Below are 27,761 nucleotides of genomic sequence, written 5' to 3'. Positions count from 1 at the left end.
TATGCGGATGACACCCAGATACTCATTCCAATCTCAGGTGATTATCTAGCTGACACCAAGGCCATCAATGACGTCTACCTGGTCATCCAAGCCTGGATGGCCCAACACCAGCTATGTCTAAATGACGATAAGACGGAGCTCCTTATCCTGGGTACCACACAACGCCTGATCAAACTGGAGCCATCCTATCAGTTATTCACCATAGACGGTAATACCATACGAGTCTCAAAAGACACCAAAACGTTAGGCTTTTACCTTGACTCCACCCTATCCTTATCCAGACAAATAAACACAGTTAGGTCTGCTTCTGCTTACACGTGCAAACTTATTGCAGCCTGCAGACCGTTTCTTACCACCCCCAACAGTGTCACACTAGCTAGAACCCTCATTAAGGCAAACATTGATTATTGCAGTGCTCTTTACTTAGGTACCAGCCAAGAGAACTTGAGCAAACTCCAAACTACCCAGAATAATGCCATTTGAGCGACCTTGAACATCCCCCGCAACCACCACATTTCAGAAGCCAGAACCAACTTAAAGTGGTTACCTGTCAAACAGAGAATCTCCTTAAAAACACTTGCCTTAACGCACAAATGCCTGGCCAACAAAGCCCCGATCTATCTCTGTAGTCGGTTATCTCGCCACTCTACCGCCCGACCACTAAGAACTGCCCAGACTCATTGTCTATCGATCCCCAGGTTTAAGCTTCAAAAAGCAGGGGGCACCAGCTTCCCTGTCCTAGCCTCTAAACTATGGAACACCCTCCCTGCCACTATCAGAGCTGAAGATTCTTTGAACACCTTTAAGACCAAAACCAAATCTTGGCTCTTTGATCAGCAATAAGACATGCTTGGCGTCTGCCTCACATACTTTGGTCCGCTTCCTCTGATACTATTTCTGGCCTGCTACCGCTGTACTGTTATTGTACTCCGTAGGGTATAACCTCTGTTTATTCCTAGTGGCTCTGTAATCTTTGTAATATTTGTAATTAGAAAGATGGTTTAATATGCTGTTACTGTACATTTTTGTTATGTAATTTTATTGTCTGTATTTTTTTTCTGCAACTTTGTACAAATTGCGCCCTGATGCCCCCGGGCCTGATGGTTTGCGCGTTATAAATAAACAAAATACAAATACAAATACAAACCGTTCCAACATTAGCATAGCCCCGGGTCTTTTCCAGACCTAGCAGCACCCCTGCTGGGCAACATTGCATAATGTCATGCAGTGGTAGTCAGCTCATGCGGCAAATTCTCCTCTTTGTACAGTCTAATTGTGGAAACATTTTTTTTTGTCTTGGTTGGTCCAAATGTTCAAAAACATCTGCACCCTGTAGCAAAATTGCTCGGCACAGCTCCAAATGGCGTAACACGGTCCCAGGTTGCTGTAGAAACGTTAAGTGGGCCTTGATTTGGAAGGTGTTTCTTGGTATCAGTTGAGGAACTCCACGCAGAGAATGTACATTCTGTGAGGCGGGGAGCAGGAGCGAGAGGGCTGTGCGCTTACCCCACTTCTCTGTGTACTCTTCATTAATGAAATGGCTTTAGAAATGGCAGTCTCCAGCGGCGACGCTCCGAAGCGTAATGGGGAAAATATAGGGTGCCAGCGTTTCACAGACGATGCAACACTGATTACAAAAAACAACACCCTCTGGATTGCAAAGCCAGCTGTACTGATTCAGTGACTTCTGTAAAATTAAAGGACTGCCCCAAATGTCCAAAAACCAGAATGCATGCAGGTTCCAAGCTTGAAGGTGTCCTGTTTTTGGTGTACTTAGGCATCAGGGTTAGTCATCATATTTGTTGCCCCAATGAAGTATGTTAGAGTGATTTATTCCTCAAAAGGCGGGGAGCTGAGTTACAATGCTTTTCTCCAGCAATTATGCGGGGGAGCGATTACCCCAATGCTGGAAGGCTATCATGCCCAAGTACAGACCACCGTTCTTTGTTGGGCAGAGCTATGGGGCCATGCCAATGTCTAGAAGCTCATTGTAAGAGAACATTTGTTTTTAAAGTAAGTGATCACATAGCCTAGGGGTACCTAACATTCCCTTAAAACTAGAACTCGGCCACGAAGGCACAGACTAGGAAATAACACATAAAACGCTCCTTTATTGGCGAGCCTTAAGGGATGTTGTTGGTTTGTCTTGTCAGAGGCCAATGCATGGCCGTGGGCCCGTGGCTTAATAATGTGAAGTACAACAAGTTAAGCTAACATATTTATGGGAAACGCTCCTCCCCCAGGATTGATTGCAACAGTAAGGGTGAGGGTAAGGGTGACGTAAAACGTGCGTAGGCGGACTAGGCAGAAAGTGACCTGGTGGCCCACTATTGTGGGAGTCCCATGCTCCAGGCCTATTTAGAGATACACATGTCACAGGGATATGCTGATTATTCACCACACATCCCTGCATGTGAAATTCTGTTTAGGCATATGGTCTTAGCCAGCAAAATTGGAGAGGCGAGAGTCAGAGATAGCTGGCAGTTTTGTGTAGACAAGAGGTTGCATACGCTCCCTTTCTTAGTTTTATTTTGTGCAGGCATACATGGATTTTAGATGCAGCTGAATAAAAGCGTGCTTTGATGAAAATTGGAAAAGGATCTACAAAGGAGGCCTTCTTAACTATGTTGGTTGGATAGCTCAGGGGCAAAGTGCTCGCCTTGAAAGCAAGAGAACATGAAGCACTCCAGGTTCGATGCCGGGTCCGCGCTTGGAAACCTCTGGGTATTAATCGTGTTATAAATAACCTATCATATCATGTGAATTTTCCATCAATAATTACATCAATAGATCGTGGGCTCGGCGAGAAATTGTTTGCAGCATCTTGACCAGTGTTCCAGTAACAATAATATTACCACTGCATTGGACACTGGATGTGCTTTTCTTTTTTTATTTCTTGTGCATTATATTTCTGTTGTAACGAGAGACCACATTTTTATTTTAAAAACATAATAACGCTGCTGTTATAATGTGATGGATTTTTGCCATATGATGATGGACTATATTTGGATATTTTGCTGCATTTTACGGTCTCTGATGGACCTAATCCTGCATTTGTAGAAAACAGTGGTTTTCGTGTTGATATAATGTGATGGGTTCCTTTGTTTTTTTCTTGATTTCATGTCAATGATCTGTTGATTTTATGGATTGAAGCCCGAAATAAACTATTGTTTGATTTGAAACTCAGATTTGTTGATTGTCTGACAAACATCTTCTTTACCTGTTCGCCTGTCTCAGTCCGTGATTGAAATGTGGGTATGCATCTTCAGGCACGCAAAGTGTATTTTTGCATTGCAAAGTCTGGGCAAAATCAGTGTGCAGTCCTTTTTGCAGTTCAAAATGACTTTGCCCGGACTTTGCACAGTTCCATGAATCAGGGTTTCTGTCGGCAGTGCAAAGTCACTTTTCAGCAGTGCAAAGTCACTTTGAACCGGGCAAATATTCCTTGACTCAGGCCCACAGAGTATACCTGTCTGAGCCTGTTTGAGGCGGTTGGGGTGTTTGGCATTTAGAGGAGTATCGACTGTGGCTCCACTAACTCCAGAGATATGGTCAGCATTATAGCATTGTGGAGGGCTGCCCCTCCTGACACTTTAGCTCATATCTGTCCGTCAGGCAGATATGCTCCATGTATGTGTGAGGCTGTATAAAAATGAAGAGTAGAGCTAAAGCCCTGGAATCTAAATGATGTAAACACTAATCCAAGGAGACTAAGGTAACATACATAGCTTGTCCCACTACCATCAAGGTATCTAACAAGCTTAAAAACAGTTAACCACAACTAGAATTAGTGATACCATCAACAAAGGCAGCGCCTTATTGAAAATTATTTAGATCCTATGTCTCCTACGTCCTCCTCCAGAGCTCTAACAACTTCTTTTGAGCTCTTCAATTCCCTTCAAAATATTTTCTTAGAGAAAGTCTATGTAATAAGGGATCTTTTCACTGCAACAGCTACCCATGTAAAACGTCTGTAACCATTGACTCCAATGAGCCTCTTTTATCGATTTTATTTTCTTTATTACCGCTTCTTGTGGGACCTTCCTTCTCCGAGGCAGATCAAATAAGTGCGTCAGCTATTCAGTGTTTATATCACTCAGATTATTAACTTCATCTTTGAAAAGCATGATTTTCCAGATAGCCTTAAAAATGCTTTGATTCATAGATTAATCAAAACACAATGGCCCTCATTAGGACCTTGGCGGAGGACCATGGCGCTATTAGCACCATGGTCCATGGCGCTAAGCTGCCAACTCCGCCATGGGGGTTCGCGGACTTACCGCCCCATTCCGAGGTTGGCGGGGCGGTAAGTCCCCAATCCCCATTTACCCTTCCCCATTCCCATTTCTGGCCCCATAGGGCATAATGGGAGTGGGGAAGGCGTTAATTACGCCACCGTAAATTACGGTGGCGTAATTAACAACAAGGTCCCTTAGCGCCATGGATTTTAACGCCTGCTAAAAGCAGGCATTAAAATCACCATGGCGCTAAGGGAACTCGTACTCAGGCGGTAAGGGGCGCCATGGTTTACGCCGGCGTAAACCCCTTACCGCCTGGGTCCTAATGAGGCCCAATATCTTGACCCTCCCATTCTTGCTAACTACTGGCCAATAGCCAGCATTTCTTTGCTGTCCAAGCGCCTGGAATCTTTCGCCGCACCTTAGATTCAGGAAGTGTACTAGCAAATACTCTTCTTGATGTCTATCTATCAGACTTTTGTTCCGATAATGAAACTGAACCCTCTTTCATCCATCTGGAACAATTTCCTTGAGAAGTCACAAAAAGGACAAGGTACCCCGATCTGTAGGCTAGATCTCTTGGTAGCCTTCGATATTGCTGCCCATGGAACCCTAATCAGTAGATTAGTTGTATGTTTCACTGAAGGGGGGGACAGTGCCTGGCTTTCAGCCTTCCTGTCTGGGAGATCCCAATAGGTGGTTATCAGTCTGTGTTGTGCATCTTCCTATAGCATCCATTGTGGAGTTCCTTGATCTATGTCCTTCTTTTTAATGCACATATGCACCCTCTCTTTAACATCATCACAGTGAATGCCATCGGGTATCAGTCATAGGCTGATGATACTTAGCTCATTCTGAAACTTGGATACCCTCCACTGCAGATCCATCATCTGAACATCTACGTGGCTCCGGATGAATGAGTTGAAGAGTCTTGGCCATCAGATGATTAACAACTAACTTATTCTGGTTATTAAGTTGCTGAATATCTTGGCGGGAGTGTCTATATTTGTGTCCAGTCAGAAACTTTGGGTCTTTTGAAACTCCTATGTCTCTTCTCCTTCATATTCATCAAAATGAAGATCCGTCAGCCGTGATTAACCCCTGCCTAGAATAGTGCAATTAACTTGTAACAGTTCTGAATAATTCTTCTATTAACAAACAGATTGCCTGAGTTAGACCTGTATTGCTCTCAAAGGATATAACGACATGTCTGTTGGTCAGAGATCCCTTTTCTGTCTCAGTTTTAAGAATCCTCATACATCAATCCTAACTGCCTTTACGGCCAAGAACCACCATTTCTTCAAAACCTCATTCATGGTTATCCTTCTGCCCATCCTCTAAAACCGGCACAAGAAAATCCTCAATATATTCGTAGAATGTGATGTGCCCCAAATGGGGATCGTTGGCTTACCCTTTTGTGTTCCAGCCAAAGGATGACTTTTCCCTAAAAACCTCAGTGGGGAGCCCAATCATTTTCAGTTGAGGCGGATCCTTAAGACTTATTTTCGAAAAGTCAGCAGTGAATGTTCACTCACTCGCTCATGTGCTGCATTTATGAATAGATATGCAGCCTTCACAGATTAACCCGATCACTGATGATCTGCTCCGATCTGGAACAAGAACATTAAAACAAAAGTGCTTTGAAACCACCTTGCAAAGTGTTTACTATATGTTGGCTGCATTGGAATGTGCAAATATGCATCCATCATATTGATACTAGTCAAGTAGCCACTGCTTTATAATAATTGAATCACTTCTTGAAGTATTCTCATTCTGAATCAGTATTTTCCCCATTTGTTTACTGCGCTCACATCCCGAATGGCTCTTAGTGTGCTTGTACTCTTTTGGGGGCTGAACCCTTTTCTATGGGCCTGTTTCATATTAGCGCCTTGAGCTCTTCGAACAGAGGTGGCAGATGTTCTGTCCTTACTCTTCTGTTGCTTGCAAGTATCTCCTTTGATGGTTGATAAAAGTCTGCCACTTGTTGGAGATCGGAATGGCGCTCCTCTGTCAGAGCTGTGTGAATGCTGCCTGGACCATGAGAGCTCACTGTCCAGATGGGGAAATACAAGATAGACGCCAGTGAAATATTGTATTTACAACACTCAATGGAATCCTAATTTATAATCCTTCACACAAGCCTGGTGGAAGACATAAGGTTGCCCCCTCAGACAAAAGACAAAGAGAGATTTTGCGCTTTCCTGTGGCTGGTGGAATATTATCCATAGTTTTGGGGAGGAAGGATGGCTCAGGGGCAACGTGTTTGTCTTGGAAACAAGACAACACAGTGCAACACAGGTTTTAATCCCGATCCTGCACTTTGAAACCACTCATTATTATTAAGTGCTTTATAAAAGATCAATGATAATTTGTTAAAAATGTTGCTGAAAAGACTACACCACTGCAGGTGTTGCTTAAATAACTAACTAGTGAGTTGCCTCTCAAGGTCCCTGTGAAGAATGTTGACTCCCAGGTGCATGGTTGTCAGGATATTGTTGTGTGAGGCAAAGGTTATTATGTTTTTTCTGAAGAAATCTGGAATCGGGTGGCAAGTGACGTGTATCTGGGAGTGGATATCCTCGTTGAATAGTGAATTATGGACTTTATATAGAGTCAATGATGTGTTCTGTATTATGGATGGGATGTTTCTCTAAGGACATTGTGATTGATATGGGGTGTAGTTCACCTGCAAGGGAATAATGTAAGTTGTATAAAGTTGTGCTATTTTGCATACAGAACATGCCTTGTACCATTTATTTCATAGTAAACCACCTGGTGGGATGTCCTTGTAGGATGTTGAATGGTGAAATCGGATTGACCTTGAGCAGTGGGCACCCTTGGAAGGAAGTTATGAAGCAAATGATCTAGGTGCATTGTGACAAGGGGTTCTACCTTGGTTTCCATTAAAGGAAGAAACTCATTTGTGCCCCAGTAAGATAGAAATTGCTTATAGTGTGAAAATGGAGAACTCCGAGGTTCTGCATGTCTTTGCCAAAGGGAAGGACCATACATAAAGTAATTTAACATGATGCTTGAAGTGAAGAAGCAATGTTGGAAAGTGGGCGGAGTCGTAGGCTATGCAATCGCCATGGCTCAGTGTATCTGGATCTTCACACAATTATTGCAGTGCGCAGGTGATGCTTGAAGGTGACAGGGTGCAGACTATGAAGAGGTTGATGAAGAAGTATCTATGTGGTTACCTCTGATTAGAGTTTCTTCTCATTTATTGTGCACTTTTCCCCTGAATTCATGCCATGTCTCCAAGAGAACCCTCTTGCATCCAATCTAAGTACACTTTCCCTTACACCCCATGTATTTTTAAACATTTGAAATTAAATGTGTTGATCCGTTTCCAAAGTAGGACAGTTTCTGCTTATTTTCGTGAGTACATTTTCAAAGAAACACCCATGCACAATGAAATGTGGCATGAATGACGGTCAGAGGGAGAAGGTGGGCAGAGAGGCATCCAGGGGAATCAGGAACCAGGGTGAAGACGGTAGACAGCTGAGTGAGGTAATACGAGACAATGTTGCAATATAGTAGGATTCAGCGATCCCCCTAAATGGATTAAGGCCTTTGCTTGTAAATAATGAATGTGTACTTATCTGCTTTTCTTTATTCTTAGATTCACAAGAAAACTGTCCTAAGTAAATTCACAATTTGTAAATAATGAAATGTATCCTACATAGTGTGCTTTGTTGTCCCATGTACCTCTTGTTTTGTTTCCCCTGTTGGGAAAGATGTATTGTTTTGGAACCTTGCAATTGTAAGATGGCATCACTAGCACTGCAGAATGTGAGAGTGTGTTCAGGCTGCATGGGTGCAGTTCACTCCTTTAGCTGAGTCCTCTCAGAATGAATTACCAATGTTTTATTGAATCTGTCTTTGGATGGCTCTTTGCTGCCTCATGCTGAAATATTAAAAAAATGGAAGTCTTCTTTCTACCAGCTTCCAAAGCCATCCCTGCCATCGCCTCTCCTATCTCCTTCCCAACTGACCTTCTTGCTCTCTTGTCCATGGCTGGAAACCTTGGGGTTCTTGGTGATAGCGACATCTGGCTGAAAAAACGTCATCACCACCACTTCCTTTACTGCTCATATTAACCTTCTCAACATTTGGGAAATGTGTCCATTACTTACTCAGACTCTATAAAACTCTAATCTTCCCCTTTGTTCTCAGCAAACTCGACTACTGCTCAGTACTACTCCTTGGTCTTCCTCTGCTTCTCCCCTCTCGAAACAAAGATCTCAACTTGGCTAACTACACTCTAAGCAACCTGCCCACTGCTTGCTCCCCACTTCTACCTACCATCAGCATGCGGTTGGCTCTCCGTGCACAACCGGCCCATTTTCAAGTTCCTTCTCCTAGTTTACAAAGCTATCAGTGGTCTTCCTCCTGAGCACCTCCTTGGTTTTTATCTCTTTATACTCACCACCTTGTTCCCTCCACTCTTTCTCTGTACTCAACCTTGCTGCCCCCATTGCAGTGCCTACTCTTGGTTATGCTCTTTCTTCCAACTCTCCCTGCTACATTGGAACCCGCTGCCCATTACAATGAGCACCAACACTCCTTGAATCTTGGCTTAATCTTCACTGTTCTGCCAAAGAGGGCGTTCCCTTTGCTCCCTTCGCCATCCTCCCTACCTGCCCCACCACTCTTTCTGGTGCTGCATAATGATGTAGATTGGTATATTTGCACAGTTCTCCTTTTCAGTTTGAAGCACTTCTCCCCCTAGATTAGTTTTTCCTTTGTAAGTCAACTGTTTCATATTTATACTTTCTGTGGTTTCAAACCATCATAAACTGGCTCGCCACTTATTCTCATCTTTGTGCTATTATGTATTGCCTCCTCCATCTGTAAATCTGTTATTTCTGTAAATGTGTAATTTCAGTAATTTCTGATCAGAATTGACACCCATATTCTTCAAATAAATACAAATACTGTTGACTTTCGCAATGCTTTTTAAAATAATACCACAACTCGGGATGCAAAACACTAGATAACTGGGATAGATTACCACAGATTTGGTGCAAGGTAACAGCCACATATTGAGTCTTGCTCCTCTAATGTAAAACCTGTCAGCGACCCACAATTCAGTTTCTGATAGGATTAAGCATTAGCTCCTCAAGGCAGGACTAAGTTTTTTACTTTAAAAAGTGTGTGCAACATTCTTTCCTTCTTCTACTTTCCTCTCATGTCTCATGACTTAACTGGATATCATAATGTAGTCTCACATTGACTAAGGAAATATGCTTTTGTGTGCCTCTCCCTGTGTCTCTCTTGTAAAGAATATCCTCACCTCCATTTTATCTACCTATCATATGTAATATGAGTTAGACACTCTGAACACCCCTTGTGATTTGTTGAACTCTATTTGCTGCCTATTGGTGAATATAATTAAGAAAAAAAATTAAGAACAAGAAATGCCAAGAGTATAAAGGATCATTCATAAAATTACTGCTCCACAATATCACATTGGGAAGGAAAACTGCACAAAAAAGGCTGAGGCCTTTGAATGGTGATGCTCATCACATTAGAAAGACCTTCAAGACCTGGATCTTCCAGAAACAGGTTTTCTGCTTCTCACTTCCACATCTATGTCATCTTGTTAGCTATTGTTTCTAGATCTGGATCTGGTCAGAAAGCACCCTAGAAAACTAAAGTAAATAAAAAACAGTTTGAATCTTTGTTGAGTCCAATAAAGAAGCAACATACCTTGCGTGTAGATATGTTCTGTGTAAAGAGCGGGATCCGCCAGTCCACTTACAGAAAGTGAAATAATAATTTAATTATTGGTGATAGTCACATTCCTGGGCACCTTTTTTGGAGGCTTGCGGGAATGTCATCACCACTTCTACTTTTTCACTCTCCTGGTTCCATCAAATATTGATTCTACCTTTTGCAGGCAGTGTGCCACCCCTTTACTTCGATGTTTTGTGGATCTGAAGTCACTATTACAATTATTGTTCACAAGCACACTGCTTGATTTTGCTCTAAACAGTGAATGACACAGAGGAAGTCCCCTCCCTATGCACACCTGGCTTCAAAAGAAAGGGAAAGTGGGAGAGCTGGTCAAATTGTTCTATAATAAGATATAAGAGTGTAGATATCAGTACGTGGCCATGGGTGACTTTGTTCGTATGGAAAAATCGATAGCAATAACAGTAATGACAAGCAAGCAACAGATTGAGGATTATTCCATCCACAACCATGAATGCAAGGGTGGTCTTCTTGGTGGAGAACTAATAAATACATTTATGTATTTATTTATCGGTCTTGTCCCACACTGCATGCCACTACTGGCCTCAGAGCCTGAGAACAAGTTCAGTGGAACAGAAGGAGCAAATGCCGGGCAGGACGTTTCAATCACAATAGGAATCTGATTTTGTGGAAGTTTGGTTCCAGGGCAAGAGCAATAGGGAGAACGTTCCAAAGTTTAGTACCAAGACAGGAGGTTGCTCTCACAGCCATGGTCGTCTTCTTGATTTTTTGGGGCCCGAGAAGTCCAGCATTAGCGGATCAAAGCAACTGGGAGGAATTGCGGATAATTAATTTGGAGATGAGGATGGCTGGACAGAGATCATGGAGTGATTTATGAATTATTCATGTGGACTTGAGCTGAATTCCTTTTGTGACTTGAAGCAAATGGAGTGACAGCAGTGCATACGGGGTGTGATAGACGGTGGAGCAGAAGCACAGGAGGATTCAGTGGTGATATTTGGAGAAATACACTTCACATATATTTACATGTATCCAATAAAATTTGAAACCAAGGAAGCAAAATCTTAATTCATTCCAATGCAGATCTAGGTTTGGAAGGAAAGGTCATACTTAAGCAGTGGTATGGAAAGAAATGGCTGGGTTCATTTGTATGCCGAATCATCTCAACAGGACAGAACTTCTTCCTCCCATAAATACTATTACTGTCATTAGCAATATTATTGTTACTGCCATGTTTAGAGTGTGTGATGCAATATCAAGGTAGACTATATGCGAATGTAGGATCATTACTGTTTTAACAATTAACAGTTCATGATAGGTGTTCCTTCTGACGGTATCGCTTAGGCATATACAAATATAACCATGACATAATGTAACTTTCTGGGTGACTAGAAGAATTTAAGACAGTCACCCCGTTACATCAAAATTGGGTTCAACGAGAGGACCTCTTATTATATGCATGAATGCAGTGTCTAATTTGAGCCATGTTTTGCATTAGAGCAATATTATGCTGCTATTGAAACCAATGTTGATCTTCTATGTAGAACAGAGGCTTGGCTCTATGAATCCTCGGGCCCAGAGATTGCTACAACATAGCCCCCAAGGTAACGATTATGAAGAGTGGACCATGGCATGTCTGGGGGTTCTATATTTTAATATTTTACATAGAATGCTTCCACTTCTAGATTACAGAGGGTCATTTAATGGGTGGGGCTAGAGTGATGGGGTCCAAGGTCTTTCCATCGCCATCTATGGTAATATTGGTTTTAGTAGATTGCCTATGGGTGTCGAAGCTTTATTGGCAGATTGCTTTATGGAAGGAATCACAGAGTTAGCGCTGGCTTCTCATGCCCAATTGTTTGGGAGATTTTAACATGTGGGCTGATTGTCCTACTCACCTCATTTGTTGATTTCTAACATGCATGTTTTCAATTTTACCCAGACAGTGACTGGCCCCACTCACTTATTTAGCACCCCTCATGCTTTAATAGCTGAGGATTCTATTTTCTTAGCATGGTCTGTACACTCGGAAGTCCCTTTTTGAATCAGGAGGTCTGAGAAGATGGTCAGAAAGAGTGTTAGCACTGTACCCCTTAAAGCGGGATCTTGGAAAGACATTAGGACCCCTGAATTCAAAGCTATGTTCTCTCCAGCCACACCCAAGGTAGGCTCTGATTGTGAATGAGGGATCAATGCTTTTAATCAGTGACTTTCTTCCGACCTTGATACATTAATCCCTATGTTAACAGTGATGCCTCCAGTGTCAGAATGGTTTACTGTTGAGAGGGAGGCTATACAAACGACTATCAAGGCAGTGAAAAGCTGTTGGCAGAGTCCCCACTCTGAGACTTAGCACACCTTGTATAGGAAACCGAGGAATATCTAAAGGGCAACAATACAATCTGCCAAATACATATGTTTACTTGTATTGGGAAAGCTAAACATCTGCAGAAGTAACTGTTCACCACTTTTAATGAAATGGCTAATCCATCTGCAATGACTTCTCCTGTCAAGCCTTCTTTAGGGTTAGGTGAAAGTATCTCTTTGTCTAGCAAATCCTCAGCATCTACAAACAAACCAGAACCAGAGAGAATCAGAGCCACTGGCAGGATAGCATGGGATCAAGGTAGGCCAGTCGCACCGGAGGAAATCCTTTGGGCGAAACTCATATCAAATCCTATCTGTATCTGAGCTACGCATTAAACTCCTCCCAATCACTAATTCCTCCTTGTCATATAATGATACCACTTCTCAATAAACCTTCTCTCAACCAATCAGCACCGGCTAGTTATCGCCAGTATCAATGTTGCTGGCACTAACCACAATTCTGGAATAATGTGTTTCCATCCAACTACAACCTTTTACAGAGGGATGTGAAGTATTAGATGCCTGTCCAGAAGGTTTTCGACCAGATAGAGGCATGGAGGAAGTGCTGCTGACTGACTGGATTGACATCTTAATGATGGTGGATGAGGGTGGAGCAGCCGCCTTGCGGTTATTAGACTTGCCGGCAGCCTTTGATTTGGTCCACCATAGAATTCTTCTGAAGAGACGGGAAGCTAGTTGCATTCAGGGTACTGTTCTTGAATGGTTCTTCTCCCTTTTGCAGAACTTTGTAGGTTGCTGCTTGCTCTCCTTTTCGTGCCAAATCCCACCATTAAAGGTCTGGTGCCCCCAAGGAGTCAGCTTTATCAGCTACGCTGCTTAATCTGTATGTGCAGCCATTAGCAGCTTTAGTGTCATCCTATGGGTTTTCATTCTACACATGCGCAAGTGAAACACTGATCCTCCATGCGACAGGGGACTGGGGCGACATGGTGCCACGCTGTCAAACCTGCCTTAATTGGCTTGGATGGCTGAATACTAACTCACTTCACCTAAATGATGACAAAATGGAAGTGAGTCGTGCCTAGAAACAGTAGTGTACAGCTGCGTTATAAATGTCATATCATATCATATATCATTTGGTGGGAAGCATGGGCGGTGCAATTTGTGGTTTTGAACCACATTTTTCTGTCAGTATCCAACACTGGTAAAAGTCATAAAAAAACCAGGGTTTAAGTTTAATTCCAATCTGTCCCTGAGAGCACACGTTAACTTGATAACTACATCTTGTTTCTTTCAGCTCTTTCTACTTATGTCAAGTATTCCATTTTCTCCACTGTCAGCCCACATTGCAGCTGCTTCGACATTGACTCCCTCTAGCCTGGAATGTGCCATTTCCTGGTTTCTGGATCTTCTGAAGTGTAGGACGCGACAGCTGCGGATGATGCAGAATTCGACTGCCTGGTCTATTTTCTATCTCCCACGATCAATCCATGTTCTGTCTTATCTGGATGAGCTGCATTGGGTACGGGCCTAACAGGGCATTGCTTTTAAAAACGAGTGCAAAGTTTACCCATGTATATGCACTTTAGGACCGATGTTTTTATCTGCCAGAATAGGCAAATACTCCCTAAATGTCTTTGCTCCTGGCCAAGGAGGCTCTGCCGAAGCTGCCTAGAGCTAGGTTAGCATGCAAGGGCAGACATGCTTCATTGTTATTGGTGCAGAAGACTAGGTGGGGTGTACTTTTTTGGGACATAAACCTATGCCCCACTATTGGAAGATTGTGCTGGAAACTAAAAGCCTTGTTTTTCCAAGCGGATTTTGGTATTTAGGAATAATGGTGTTTCTGCTGGGCTAGTGCTAAGAAACCATTTGTGGTAACAAGAAACCATTTGTGGTAACAGATTGTTATATGAATCGAAATAAACTAAACTGAACTAAACTAAATGTCCGAAAGTGCAAACATAAAGATGAAGTTCACTATTGTGTCATTAACATATTTCCTGCAAAGGATCCGAATTCCAAGTGTGCTCGTGGGAAATATCTTCACTTTTCATGTAATTTCATAAGATGATATCACTGGCTCAAATGATATCAAAACTATGGAAGAGAACACAGGCCACACTTCATGATCTCTCAACTTAGTTTGAACAACACAGATGCTTTAAATAGTAAAAGGTCTTCGACATCAAATGGACAATTCTTGAGGCGAAACCAAATCACCTCAACAATATATTTTTACTTTGCCTTTTAGAAGGCAGTGAGAGGCTAGTGGATTCTCTGATCAATGTCAACTCAGTATGAAACGAACAACCCTATCTGAATGATAATTTACTCTCAACATCGCATTACAAACCTGGAATTAGCGATCGGTTTCATTGGTTGGTCTGCCTCAATACTTTGTTGTTTGAGAACACATCTTTGCATTTATTTAACCTTTTCAAATGAGGCAACTAAAAAGATTTCTCACAGAGCCCTGATTTGATGCTAGTTTTATGTGGATGAAAGTAGTTCACACCCTAATTCCTTCTAAGATAGTTCAAGAGATCGCATTTCTGGAGGCAACATCTCCAAAAACATGAGGACGTTAATTAGAAGTTCCCATTTGGTGTGTTAAATGCGCCATATGGGGCTATGGACCTCTTTGGTTTCAAACCAGATCAATTGGCAGAGTGTCTCCAAGTGAACTCCACACATTGCTGGAGGAAGCAGTTGTCAAGCGGATGGCTACTGTGTAGGATGCTGGGGCAGCCAGCGCTAGGCCCTGCAGGAGGAAACCAGTGAAGAAGACAGACAGAGACAGCATTAAGGTAAAGGTCTGCAGAATACAAAGCTGTATGCTACCGAGATTGCAAGGTTTCAGAGGTTAGGTTTGTTCTTGCACCTGTATTTTAGTTTCCTATATTTATGGGGTTGTAAACTGCCTTTATAATGTGTCTTCTGCACATCTGGGATACGGAGATCCTGATCTTACCACTGATTACAAATATAGGAACATGTGTTGGGCCAATGACCAAGGTCCGAAGGCAAGTTTGAAGAAAAGATTCTGTGAACAGGCTCCTCCTGAGTTTCAACTTAAAGTACGACATCTCTCTTATCTGCCCTCCATTGCTTCCCAGATATTGAAATAACCTTCTTTAGGGCAGCCTGCCTTATATGCAAGCAATACGTGTTTAAGGTCCTATATTTTTCATCTCTAAGTTCATTGTTTGCGCTGATATCTGACACCTCTCCATCCCTAAAATCAGGAATCATTCTAAAGGAGTGAGTACTTTTCCTGTTGAGGCCCTAAGCTATGGAATTCCCCCCTGGCATTGCAGTGCATCATGTCTAATTCATAAAGGGCTGGAAGACCCAGCTCTCACAGAATGAACCCTCGTCCCTGCTTTTCTGCAAAATCTTGTCAGTCCTCATCTTGCTCATGTCTTTTGAGGCTACCTGTCGTGCATATCATTCTGAAAGCAGGAAAACACATATCCCACCCCAAAGACTTTGCCAAACTAAAGCGAATGGAATATAAAATGTCAAACCATATGAACAGGAGTTTTTGGTAATTACTTGGGATAATGAAAGAATGTTGCACCTTTTAGTACAAATGATATAAGGATTGACCGTGGGCTTTCTACTGATCGCTGCAGATATATCACATTTAGAGGGATTGGCTAGACCTGCTTCCACCAAATCCCTTCCGAAATCAAACACCAAATAAACACAATCCGATTCCGGAAACAGCAGAACATCAATTTCTGATGAATTACTTGAACACAGAAAAGCACAAAAATGAACTATTTAGTAAATCTTCCTAGTGGTAGGAAAGTAAGGATTTGGCTTTGTAAAGCTCTTGAGAATTATTTCGATAGGGCCATTCCTTTGATGTTTTTCCTCTGTGAAAGTTACCCGCTGACACATGGGGTAGGCACTCACTTAATGATCCCTTGGAAACAAACATTCTCCTTCGTGGGCGGTGGTACGTCAATAAGGTTTAACGACAAGCAACGACACGTCAATGGCCAAACACGCAGGGGAAACCAGTTCACATTCGACAGAAGGAAAGTCAAATACATCCAAATACCAAAGAGGCTTATTCCCGCTGTCCTTACTTACCGTCATATGTATAGATGTTAAGATTGCGCGGCTCAGGGTAAAAACAGGAGCAGATCAGGGACAGCATGGACAGCTCCTTCATTTTTTCTTTGTAGGCTAAAAGAAAAAGAAGAAACTTGTTAGCTATTGCCAAACCATCACTGAATCATACACATATATATATATATACATATATATATATATGGCTATGCACTACTGTGTCCTAAGGTCAGTCTTCCATAACCAAATCTATGATATATTTATGGGGAAGCACCCCAAGAAGCCCCACTGTGCACCGTCCTCCTTCTTCCCTTCACCTGGATCCCGACTGCTTGAAGTTCAGAAGAGCCAGGAAACCCCACCTCTTTCACCTCGCTCATTGATCTGAGGCCCATGCACACTCTTATCAATCCGCCTAATAGCACCCCCCTCTCTGCATGTGTCCCACTGAGGGCGCGGAAGCAGCCCCCTGGCAACAGCTCTATGTGGGAACTCATGCTAAAAGCAATAAGCAGATATCTCGAGCTGCTCTGATGTTTCTGGCAATCTACACTGCTGGGCCACACTTAAACACTGTTTATCTATAGAAGGCTTTGCTGCAATTTTCCACCATCTTTCATTGGTTTGGGTTCATTTCATCCAATCTAATTGGTCGAATCCGATTTGGTTCAGTTTCTGTTTTCTCTATGTCGAATTGGCCGCAAACATATGTGGGGGAGATCCCCATAGCCCAACCAACCACCCCTTATATTTATATTTAGGACCCCCTACATATTTTTGCAGTCAATTTTGGTTAAAAAACTGCCACCAGATCAGAGCCGACAAATTCGGACACGCATTCATCTGCCAACACGTCATTTGTCAACAATAAGCTGATTCTTCCATGCCTTGAACATATTCTCACTGTCATTGTATCCTGCACAACATTACAAAAGGTATTATGTTCTGTTCCACAGCAGAATGCATGCACCTGTATAAATGGAGATGTTCTAGAGTGCTGACAAGGCTCATCATGCATGCGACCCACATATATCATGGTTATGTACGGTTATGGGCCTGCACATCTGGGCTCCCTTTTGGTAAAGTAGCCAGCCAGTAGTTGGCACGGTATCAATGCGTACACCAGGTTTAGCTTTGGCTGTTAGGTGGCATTGAAAGCGCTGCCTATAAGCTGAAACATTTGGCATGGGAAGTGAAGATAACACAGAGATGAGGTGTAAGGAGAGATATGCAGCCTGTGGGTGTTCGTTGGCATTTTAACCAACCATTGAATGCCCATTGGCACCACAAATGCACACCCCTGGAATGTCTTTGAGTTTGCTCTGTCATTTTCAGGGGTTGCCAATGTTATTTATAAGCAGTCTTCTAAAAGGAAATAGTGTAACTCCATATGTAAAATAAATGGCTTACCCAACTGTGGCCAGATGTATAAGCAATGTGTGTCTTGCATCCGTTCTTTGCACCACATTCCAATAAAAAACAGGCATTGGAAAAGATAACCGTGTTTGCTCTCGTATAGGCGTTACCTATCGCCATCTTAAGCCCTGTAGTACCATTATGGCGGTGCCTGGAAAATGCCAACACCATGCATACACAAAAGCCAACACGGCTGGCTTTCCTAAGGCTTGATCTATCTTCACGTGTTTACTATGGCATCTGGAGGAGCTGATACACCGTCCTAACAACATAGATGTTGTGATTTAGTATAAAAACAAGGAGAAATTAGCAGCTCAAAGGTGCGAGTAATGCTGGAGGAGGAGAGAGAGAGACAGAGATAGACAGAGAGGGAGAGGAAGAGCGAGAACGAGAGAGAGATAGAGAGAGAGGGGACAGAGCGAGAGAGAGAGAGCGCAAGAGAGACAGAGAGCAAGAGCGTGCGCAAGAGAGAGAGCGAGAGAGACAGAGAGAGAGAGCGAGAGAGAGGCAGAGAGAGAGATAAAGAGAGAGGGAGAGATAAAGAGAGAGAGAGAGAGAGAGAGACAGAGATAGAGAGGGAGAGGAAGAGCGAGAACGAGAGAGAGATAAAGAGAGAGAGAGAGGGGACAGAGCGAGAGAGAGAGAGAGCGCAAGAGAGACAGAGAGCAAGAGCGTGCGCAAGAGAGAGAGCGAGAGAGAAAGAGAGAGAGAGCGAGAGAGAGGCAGAGAGAGAGATAAAGAGAGAGGGAGAGAGAAAGAGAGAGAGAGAGAGACAGAGATAGACAGAGAGGGAGAGGAAGAGCGAGAACGAGAGAGGGATAAAGAGAGAGAGAGAGAGGGGACAGAGCGAGAGAGCGCAAGAGAGACAGAGAGCACGAGCATGCGCAACAGAGAGAGCGAGAGAGACAGAGAGAAAGAGAGAGAGACAGAGAGAAAGAGAGAGAGTGAGAGAGAGGCAGATAGAGAGATAGAGAGGGAGAGATAAAGAGAGAGAATGAGAGAGAGAGAGAGCGCGCAAGAGATAGACAAAGAGAGAGAGCATGCAAGATTGAGAGACAAGACTGAGAGAGAGACAGAGAAAGACAGAGAGAGAGAGAAAGAGAGAGACAGAGAGCATGTGAGAGAGAGAGCCAGAGAGAGAGACAGAGAGAGAGCGAGCGAGAGACAGAGAGCGAGAGTGTGCGAGAGAGAGACAGAGAGAGAGAGACAGAGAGAGAGAGCGTGCAAGAGAGAGAGAGAGGGACAGAGAGAGAGACAGAGAGCAAAAGTGTGCAGGAGAGAGAGAGAAAGCGCGAGAGAGAGAGCGCAAGTGAGACAGAGAGCGAGAGCGTGCGAGAGAGAGAGAGAGAGAGAGAGAGAGTGAGAGTGAGAGAGAGACAACTTTGCGTTCCATATAGAATTCCCAGAGGGCTCCATGGAGGCGGTGCACTTGACTGCACATGCAGCAGGCGATAAGGCTCTGTTCTGTATTGCTTAGCAGTGCTTTCATTTAGATCTAGAACACTCACGAATGATCAGCCACAATTACAGCAGTGAATTGACATTTGCAAAACAAAGATCAGCAGATCTGGCATCATTCAATTTCCATTGCTTTGGCACCTTCAGATACATGCAGACATAATGTTCTGGGAAGAGGTTGCACATGTAGTCATGTGATGAGAATTGAAAGATGGATTCTATATTTTCAACAAGATCTCAATAGGCTTTATGTGCAGAGCAAATTTGAGCCAGGGGACGATGGGGCGGAGATGTGGCTTAGTAGCTGTGCTGAGACCGGGATACCCATTCACAAATCAGTTACCGTTAGTAACTCTGACTTACTCTTCCCTTTCCAATAGTAATTTAGAGTTACATCTGGTCACTTTTTGTGAGACAACCCATCAGTGTCCAGGAGAAAGTGAAGAGTAAGTCAGAGCTACTTCTGGCAGATTGTTTGTGACAAAGCCCACCGGTTTCTAATCTTGGTATCGGCACTTGACAAAAAATGGTGTGAGCTCTTGCTTGCATGGAACAGTGCTCCCTCTATCATTGGGTGCACTGGAAATCTCTTTTCATTCTCTAGAGCAACGTTTCCAGAAATGGAATGGATGGCTGTCCCACCGCCTGATTGTGAGATGTCTTGGAGTCAGTGAGTTACTGTAAGGAAGTGTTTCTATAGAGAGACCCTGTAATTCACAGGCTCTACTCGTATCTCGCCATACATGTTTCGCATCACTGCCGATTCACTCATCGTAATTCAATCATTTTTCTGCAAATTTAGCTAAATGCCAATAATTTTTACTTTGATTCTAATATTTTTCACATTCTAGAAAAGATTTATGCTGGGAATAGAGCCCGGAACAGAAGATATAAGGACGATTCCCACTAGGTGCTTGGACCAACTTGGACAATGCGGTGAAGATGAGAAAGGCGGAGAATTTGGGCGGCTGAGATTGATTTGCATAATGCCGCACACCTGCTGCCTGAATTAATATTGTGAATTCCCCGCTCAGCCCCACAGATGCACTCTACATTCCACCGCACCCATGAATAATGCAAGAACATCCACTTACTCCAATGATCTATAATTCATGAAGGCTGATGGCATTCCTCCATTCCTGTTAATGGCACAGGTTTTCCTAGACGCGTTAAAAGTATTGCTCATTTTTTAAACATACTTTCTACGTGAGCCCCTGCTCTACATTGTACTGAGAGAAAGAAAGGCTGTGTACTGTAACCTGCGTGCATCAATGTGCGTGAATGGCATCAAGGACATGCCCATTGGTGTCGGCTGCAGGATTCTGCTTCTGTGCCTTTGCGCAGCGGTTTTCCGTATCATCTGCAGCGTGTCTCTAGAACATGCCAAGAGCACTTTGACGAGGACGCTTGAGATATGTCATCCTTTGCATAATGTAAATCTTCCGAGGATGGCAAGCACAGTGCACAGAATGGGCGAACATGTAGAATGCAAAATCCACCGACCATTGCAAAGCTATTGAGGATCAACAGGAACCTTTGCGTCAGGGCTGTCTCAGGGTGAGGTGAGGCCTGGGGCAAAGAATTTGGCGCGAGCGCTTTAGTTTTTGCACTTGACCAGCAGCGCCTCAAACAAGCAGAGCGACAAGTATCCATTTTAGTTTATGTGGAAGAACCCGAATACGGTTTATTATAATGACTGGAAAATCAACTAAAGCAAAGCCATGCTTCTCTGCCGAAGAAAGTTTGATTACAGACTTAGCTTTGTATCATATGCATGCAAATATATTTGCATGCATTTAATTTTTAAAAGGGACTTTCTGAAGTAACATAATTATGTTGCCCGGTTTATTTGTCTTAAAGGAGTTAGTTGTAAACTCCGTTTGTCCCTATCAATGCCATGCAAGATGTAAAAATAAAGCTCATAACCCCTTTAATTACATATATTTAATCCAGTTTAAAATAATTGCAAAAAATACATCATTCAGTTTAAGACCACAATGCAAACATGGATCCAATGTAGATGGCAGTCATTGCGTGCCCATTTTCAGAACCCATAACACTATTATAATTCAAATGCAGACTTTTCCCTCCAGCCAAATGTGTAATACAAAACCTAGAGTGTATTCCCAGGGTATCCCCAGCTCACACACTTCTACATGTGCCAAGTCCGCCCCCAGGCCCCAAACGTTTCTCCTTGAAGGGTACACCACAGCGGCCTCAGAACGTGAGCTGCCATATTATCATGGGGGATAAAAACACACCGCGGAAGACAGCAAACATATTATTCACTCAATGTGAAGAAAAATTAGGGCAGACTTGGGAAAACGAGGTTTGGGGGTGGGCAAACAGCCAAGACTATAGACCTCTCAGGCCGCAGACCCCAAAACATACTGGGGACCACTCGCCAGCCGACACCAAAAACCTCAACGCGTCCATGGGAGCCCACCAGTCTCTTCTAGAAACTCCACCAGACCACTTTACACAGGATTACTACTGGATCCAGCGCAGGACATAGGTTTTTGGTTATTGGTAGATGCCAGAGCAGCAGCAATTCTACTGGTCATGAGATATCAATGGAAAGATAATTGTAGACATCAATAAGTAGGTAAATCGGGCCATTGGAGTCAATTGGAATGGTCTCTGCAGCAGTTCAATGGATAGCCAACCTCAATATGCCAACAACTGGGTTCCAGAGTGCCGCGTACCCACCGAGCTGCAACATACACCATGTTGATAAAGGAGGGACCATTTTGGTGCCAACCCCTTTCAAGCTTTGTCCACACAGGTGTGACCCTTTGCATGATTCAACAATGTCCCAAGCCCATCCATTTTCTCTCTCAGGCAGACTCGTCCTAATTCTCCAAGAAATCTTGTCACCTCCGCCAGACGTTTCCATCATCGAACGCTTTTGGTGAAAGCGTGCGTGCTGCCTAAGCCAAGGTCACAATCTCGGAGCCCCATGTTTCAGGGGAAGAGCCGGGACTGCATGTGTGAGTCTTTTTCTCAGGGCTCCTCAGGTTCTTTAGCCCCTGAGGGGCCTTTGCAGTTTCCTTCCGCTGGAAATTGAGAAAACTCAACATTTATTTTATCTCAGTTCCCTACAGGCTCCGCCTGCACGGTGCCTAGCCTCTTTTTTTTTAACTTTGGTTAGCAGGTGACACAGTAAGCGCCGCCTAAAAGTCAAAACCATTGGCTGGAGAAGTGAGGATAGAAAAACATGGGCAGTAAGGAGGGACACATCTTGGGGCAGGAGTTTGGCTTTTTACCCACTTATCGACAGCCCATTGGCCATGGTAGTCTCTATGATCATTCCCGACACAAAACACACTCCTTGGATCTCCATGAACTAGGTCTGTGTTATTTTTCTAAGCTGTCTTCAGAAAGGTAATGGCTTAATTGTAGTTGTAAATCAGTCTTGGTGTCATATAATGCCACAACCAAGTGTCTCTTCACCCAGTTAATTAATAAGCAATATGTGTGTCCTTGCATTGAATTCCCTTTAAAAACAGGCATTGGCAAAGCGAAGAGTTCTAGCTCTTGTATAGGCATTAGATAACCATTTGCCCGCTGTTGCCATTTTATGGCTAGGCAGTACCATTATGGCAGTGTCTTGTAGATACTTGGAAGTGGTTTGAATTAACTGTATTTGCTGTTTTCATTGTCAATAGCATCCCCGGGAACCCTGCAGCACGTCCGGTGATGTGACTGTTGGTTAGTGTTATGTCCTCATCCCCTGCTCCAGGAAGAGCAAGGAACATGATTACCACACACACGCATGCATGCATGATGCCAGAATATCACTGCTCAGTAAAATAAAGGGCCTGCTCAAGCAGGGGACTCAAACAGGCAGTGATCGGCATATAAGGTGCCGGGCAATTTTATGTGCTCTCCAATAATTCATGAGTACCCTTGGAACAGCCGCCGATCCAACAACACCCGGAATTAGGGTTCTCTACCAGTTGGGCGAGCTCCCTCACTGAAGTAACATTGGAAATTGCCGGTGGGTCCCATGCCGCCAATCACAGGAGTCAGACTGGCATCTGTAGCATCCCTCCATTTCCACATGTGTCTTGTGCAGGCCATACAGCATCCTTGCCTGTCCCCTGCGGTTGCTATGCCAAGCTTGCAGAGTACGATAAAAACTACACACGACAAAGCTGCACGAGGCGAGCAGAGAGTAGCGGCATGAGCTATAGGCAAGCACAGGAGATCATATGAATGCCTGTCTGTGAGCGAACCTTACAATGACACATATCCTGCTAAGAGAAAACCAGGAAGCAGCCTGGAAGCCCACCTGAGACCCCACATGCAAGCTTTGTCAACGTTTGTGTCTCCGTGAGTCATGCCAATAAATCATTATTGAATTTAATGGATTGTGGTTACCAACCTTCATACTGTAATGCACCTTCCAGTCAGTTCTCTGCCCCCGTGAACCGCCATGCCAGTTCTCCAGCTTTGGGTTCCTGCCATGCCAGGTGCACCTCCTCAGTCCCTTTCCTGCAAAAGCCAGGCTCCCTGCCTGCTTTTGGGCCCCAATGAGTCTGGAGTAGTTTACGTGATTAGAAGTATTGATGGCTTGGACTTTTCAAACAGCCTTCAAAGGGTGATATACCAAAACGCTTAGGGGGGGCAACAACTGTTGGCCATAATGCCTCCGGCCACAATGCAAATGTCTCTGAATTGTATCACACAACACTTTGGGTAAAAAGTGATAATTGCCTTAGCAAGGAGTTCTACGCTCACCTGCAATCCACCATGGAGCCCACTGACTATTTCATTAAGCGGTGGCAACTTCAGTTGGCCAACAACAGGGGCTTGGAGCTAGCTAGCACTGCATCTCCTCGCTCGGCTGGCACGCAGGGCAACTCAGTGGGCTGATATCCGTGCATAATGATACCGCAAGCCAGCCCAATGGCGGCATGGTGGTGCGCGTGCTGATCCGGGATCGACACACGAATATGACGCAGGAGAGTGCACCAGCAGCAGCCAGCTAGCACTGCTCCGTGTCCGTTAACACACACACGGCACATGCAATGTCACACATAATACATGCACCAATCGAAGTGACATGATGTGGCTGTCAGTCACTGTGTTCGGTGTGTATTATATATATATATATATACATGCATACACGCACACAGTCAGTCAGGTGTTACACTGCGGCCGGACTGCCCAGGACTGTGGTGGAAACACAGCAGCAAAGAGGGCATGCTGAAGCACTGTTGATGCTGGCATCTGACCCCGGTCGCGATGCCCCACCTGAGGGCGAGGCCAGGGGCAGTTTGAACACCCGCCCACCCCTCATGACGCCCCTGCTTTGCCTGCCTTAGCAGACGGTTGAGCAAGACACTGCTCTTTGTAGGTCGAGGACATGAACATGGTGCAGAAGCAACTTCAATTTTATTCTAAATAAATTGTGGCTCTAACAGGCACACATTTCTTTGGGAGCGGACCTATTTTGTACACCAACACTTAGTCATGGACGGTACTGGAGATTTCAGTGGCACTGAGACGGGTGTAAGCTCTGATTCAATGACTCTCACCATGATTGGACCACGAAGGTCTCAAGTACCGAATACCTCTTCATTAGCGACCATTCATTCTTTGCTCCTTTGATAATAAGTACCAGGCTAAATGTGAAGCTATTTTGTTCTGAAGGGCCTTAAAGAGGTACACAATTTGCATTTATAATTGCATGGAAACAAATGCAAGAGTTGTGAAAAATGGACGGGTAAATAGCGGTAGGTCACTAATGTGTAGTTGGCTTGTCTGAATTGCCAACACATCGCGGTACTGGGCATAATTTACTACTGATTTAAAAGAAATGTAGGCCCATAGTATTGCTTGCCACAGACCTTTGTACTGTTATTCAGGATTAACTGGCAGGAGGGGCATGGCCTGAAATGTGTACAATCCTACCATACATCATGTAGGCCATCTATAACTGCAGTCACATTGATTTCGTAGAGGTTTCATCGAGTAACACATTTTGCTGCATTAGGGAGGTCAACTTAGCGTGCATCGATTAGTGATGTGCTGCACGTGCGGAGAGCTTTGCCCCATAATCGGATGGCGGTCAATTGAAGGGCAACGCAGCTTCTTTGACTATAGAACGGAGTCCTTATTTGGTCATGTAATTGGATTTTCCAACCAGAGTGAAGTGTGGCCATTTTCTGATAAAACATGATCCGGATTACGCCACCTTGTAATTGATCTGCAGTGATCTACACAGGAGTAGAATGTCGACCGCTATCTGCTCACGGTGGTGCATTCCAGCTGCTGACTTCGCGATTGATTGCTTGGTCCCTTGTAAAATAATTCTTCGAGGAACAGTCATTCCAGTCTTCACTGTAAGTATGCTCCGTGGTCAGTATGACTCTACTTACAATTTTGTTCAAATGTGAAAAAAAGACAAAACACACCAGGACAACTCTCCTATTTGCAATTGGCAGGACACAGACATTCATGTGTTGGGGTTTCTCTTGGCCATTTGTTGCTCACAAATCTCTCTGTTACTCCCAAAGTTGGTAATGGAATACACTGTGTTTGGTGACTTTTCTAAAAGTTTGAAAAAAACCAAACAGTAGATTAAAACTTCAATTTGTGCATTTTATTAACAAAAGGAGAGCCATATCAAGGCTTGATGATAAAAACAAAGGTGCTGTATGTTAAAATATCCCATGCCGAACCCTGGGATTGGGCCATGTCCAAATCAACCTTTACCAACGCCTACTACAAAAGACTGTGTGGCAGATGTGGTTATACGATTAAAAGTATTCTAAACGATTAAACGTAAATATTATTTAACCCCTTTTGGGGCCTTTGTTTTTTCTTCACTACTAGGTTGTGGTTGGTGGTTGCACCGGTTCTAGTTACCATGTCTACACCGTTCCTCTGCATTAGTTGGATGTTTTGTGGAGAACAACTGGATGTTTGACTTCAACCAGTTTTAAAAGGAATGCTTTCGCGTTTTAATGCATGGATTTGTATGTGGGTTGGGTGGGGTTTTAGGGCTGCCAGTGGTGAGGTGGTAGGGTGGGTACCCTTTGTTGGTATTGTGTATTGTAAATGCTTTGTGCAGGTTCTGCGTGGTTACACAAACTCCTTTTAAAAGTCTCCAATTTGGCTGACTTATTTTGATCAACATATTGTTCACCTTTTTTCCTGTTTTGGGGGCTCCCCCAACCCGAACACCCCTGCACCCTCATGCACCACCCTTCTGCTACTCCCCTACCCACACACACACACGTGCACGCACACATCTATATCTATACCTACATCTCTCCATTATCGACGATGTAGACAACACAGACTGTTTAGTCCAGAGAGCGGATAGATAACTCTGGGCCCGATTCTGAGTCCATGTAAAATACGACAAGTGATGGCGTGACACTTGACCTATTTCCTCCTTAGCTATCTGAATATAGGCACAGGTGCCATTCATCCCAGAAAGGCATTCTTCTTATTTCACACAGAGCTCAGAATCGGGCCCTAAATCTTAAATTCTGGAAGGCGGATAATCGAGCAGCCTCTACTAGTTCGTGTCACAGTGTAGCTGGCTCGTGCAACATGTCGCTATCATCCACACTCCAGTAATGGGGGATCTAGTCCCTGAATTTCATGTCTTTTTCGAGATTTATGGGCCGATTCATGGATTTTTTTGCACAGGTCAAAGGGACTTTGAACTGCGGAAAATTGACTTAGCCAACACAAACCCTGATCATGGAACTGTACAAAGTGTATTTTTGCAGTGCAAAGTCCGTGCAGTCCTTTTGTACTTCAAAAATGACTACACACTGACTTTGCACTAACTTTGCACTGCAAAAATACACTTTGCACGGTTCCAGGAATCAGGGTTTGTGTTGGCAGTGCAACGTCACTTTGACCCGTGCAAAGAATTCCATGAATTGGGCCCTTAATGATGTATATGAACAATACATTGGGGGTGATAATAAATGTGCATGTCTGGGAAAAATGCATGCAAAAGTGGTGGTAATTCCATGACCAGCACTTTTCACAGACTGGAAAACTACAGGTTTGCCGGTCGGGGTTCACTGATTTAGCCCCAGCCAAGAGCTGGAGCTCAATCAGACCCACAGTAACAAAAAACAGCCTGTATTTCTGACACCGGTAATACTGGTGCCGGAGATACCGGCAATGACCCCCATTGGCCCTCATTACAAGTTGGCTGGTAAAGTGCAAAGAATTACATCCAAGCTAAGAGCTGGATTTTATTCCAGCACCTTACCGGCAAAAATCACTGGTATTACAGGTGCCAGTAGGACCGGCGCCTGTGTAATACTGGCAAAATCCCCCATAGAGTCTTATTGGACTCCATGGAATAGAGATTTACCACTGTCACTGGCACTCAGAAACCAGTGGACATTCCTTGTAATATAGTCTGCCGATATGCAGGTGGAGGATACTGGCAAACTTGTAATGAGCTCCATTATCTGCTGTATAGATTTCAATTGGAACACAGCTTTTTCACTTTTTCAGTAGGAACCACTATAATTA

General features: G+C 43.8%; 1 protein-coding gene across 1 annotated transcript in view; it reads right to left on the bottom strand.

The window, feature by feature from the left end:
- The window catches only part of STMN2 (stathmin 2), a 165,752-nt gene that overhangs the window by 73,111 nt on the left and 64,880 nt on the right, over nucleotides 1–27,761 (bottom strand). Inside the window, exon 2 of the mRNA XM_069621246.1 lies at nucleotides 16,392–16,487. Within this exon, the coding sequence (XP_069477347.1) occupies nucleotides 16,392–16,487 (96 nt within the window). The remainder of the gene's footprint in view (nucleotides 1–16,391; nucleotides 16,488–27,761) is intronic.

The sequence above is a fragment of the Ambystoma mexicanum genome, chromosome 5q, assembly GCF_040938575.1.
Source record: "Ambystoma mexicanum isolate Mex_15411 chromosome 5q, UKY_AmexF1_1, whole genome shotgun sequence".
Taxonomy (NCBI): Eukaryota; Metazoa; Chordata; class Amphibia; order Caudata; family Ambystomatidae; genus Ambystoma; species Ambystoma mexicanum.
Note: the sequence above shows the minus strand (reverse complement) of the source record. Positions and strands in the feature narration are given on the sequence as shown.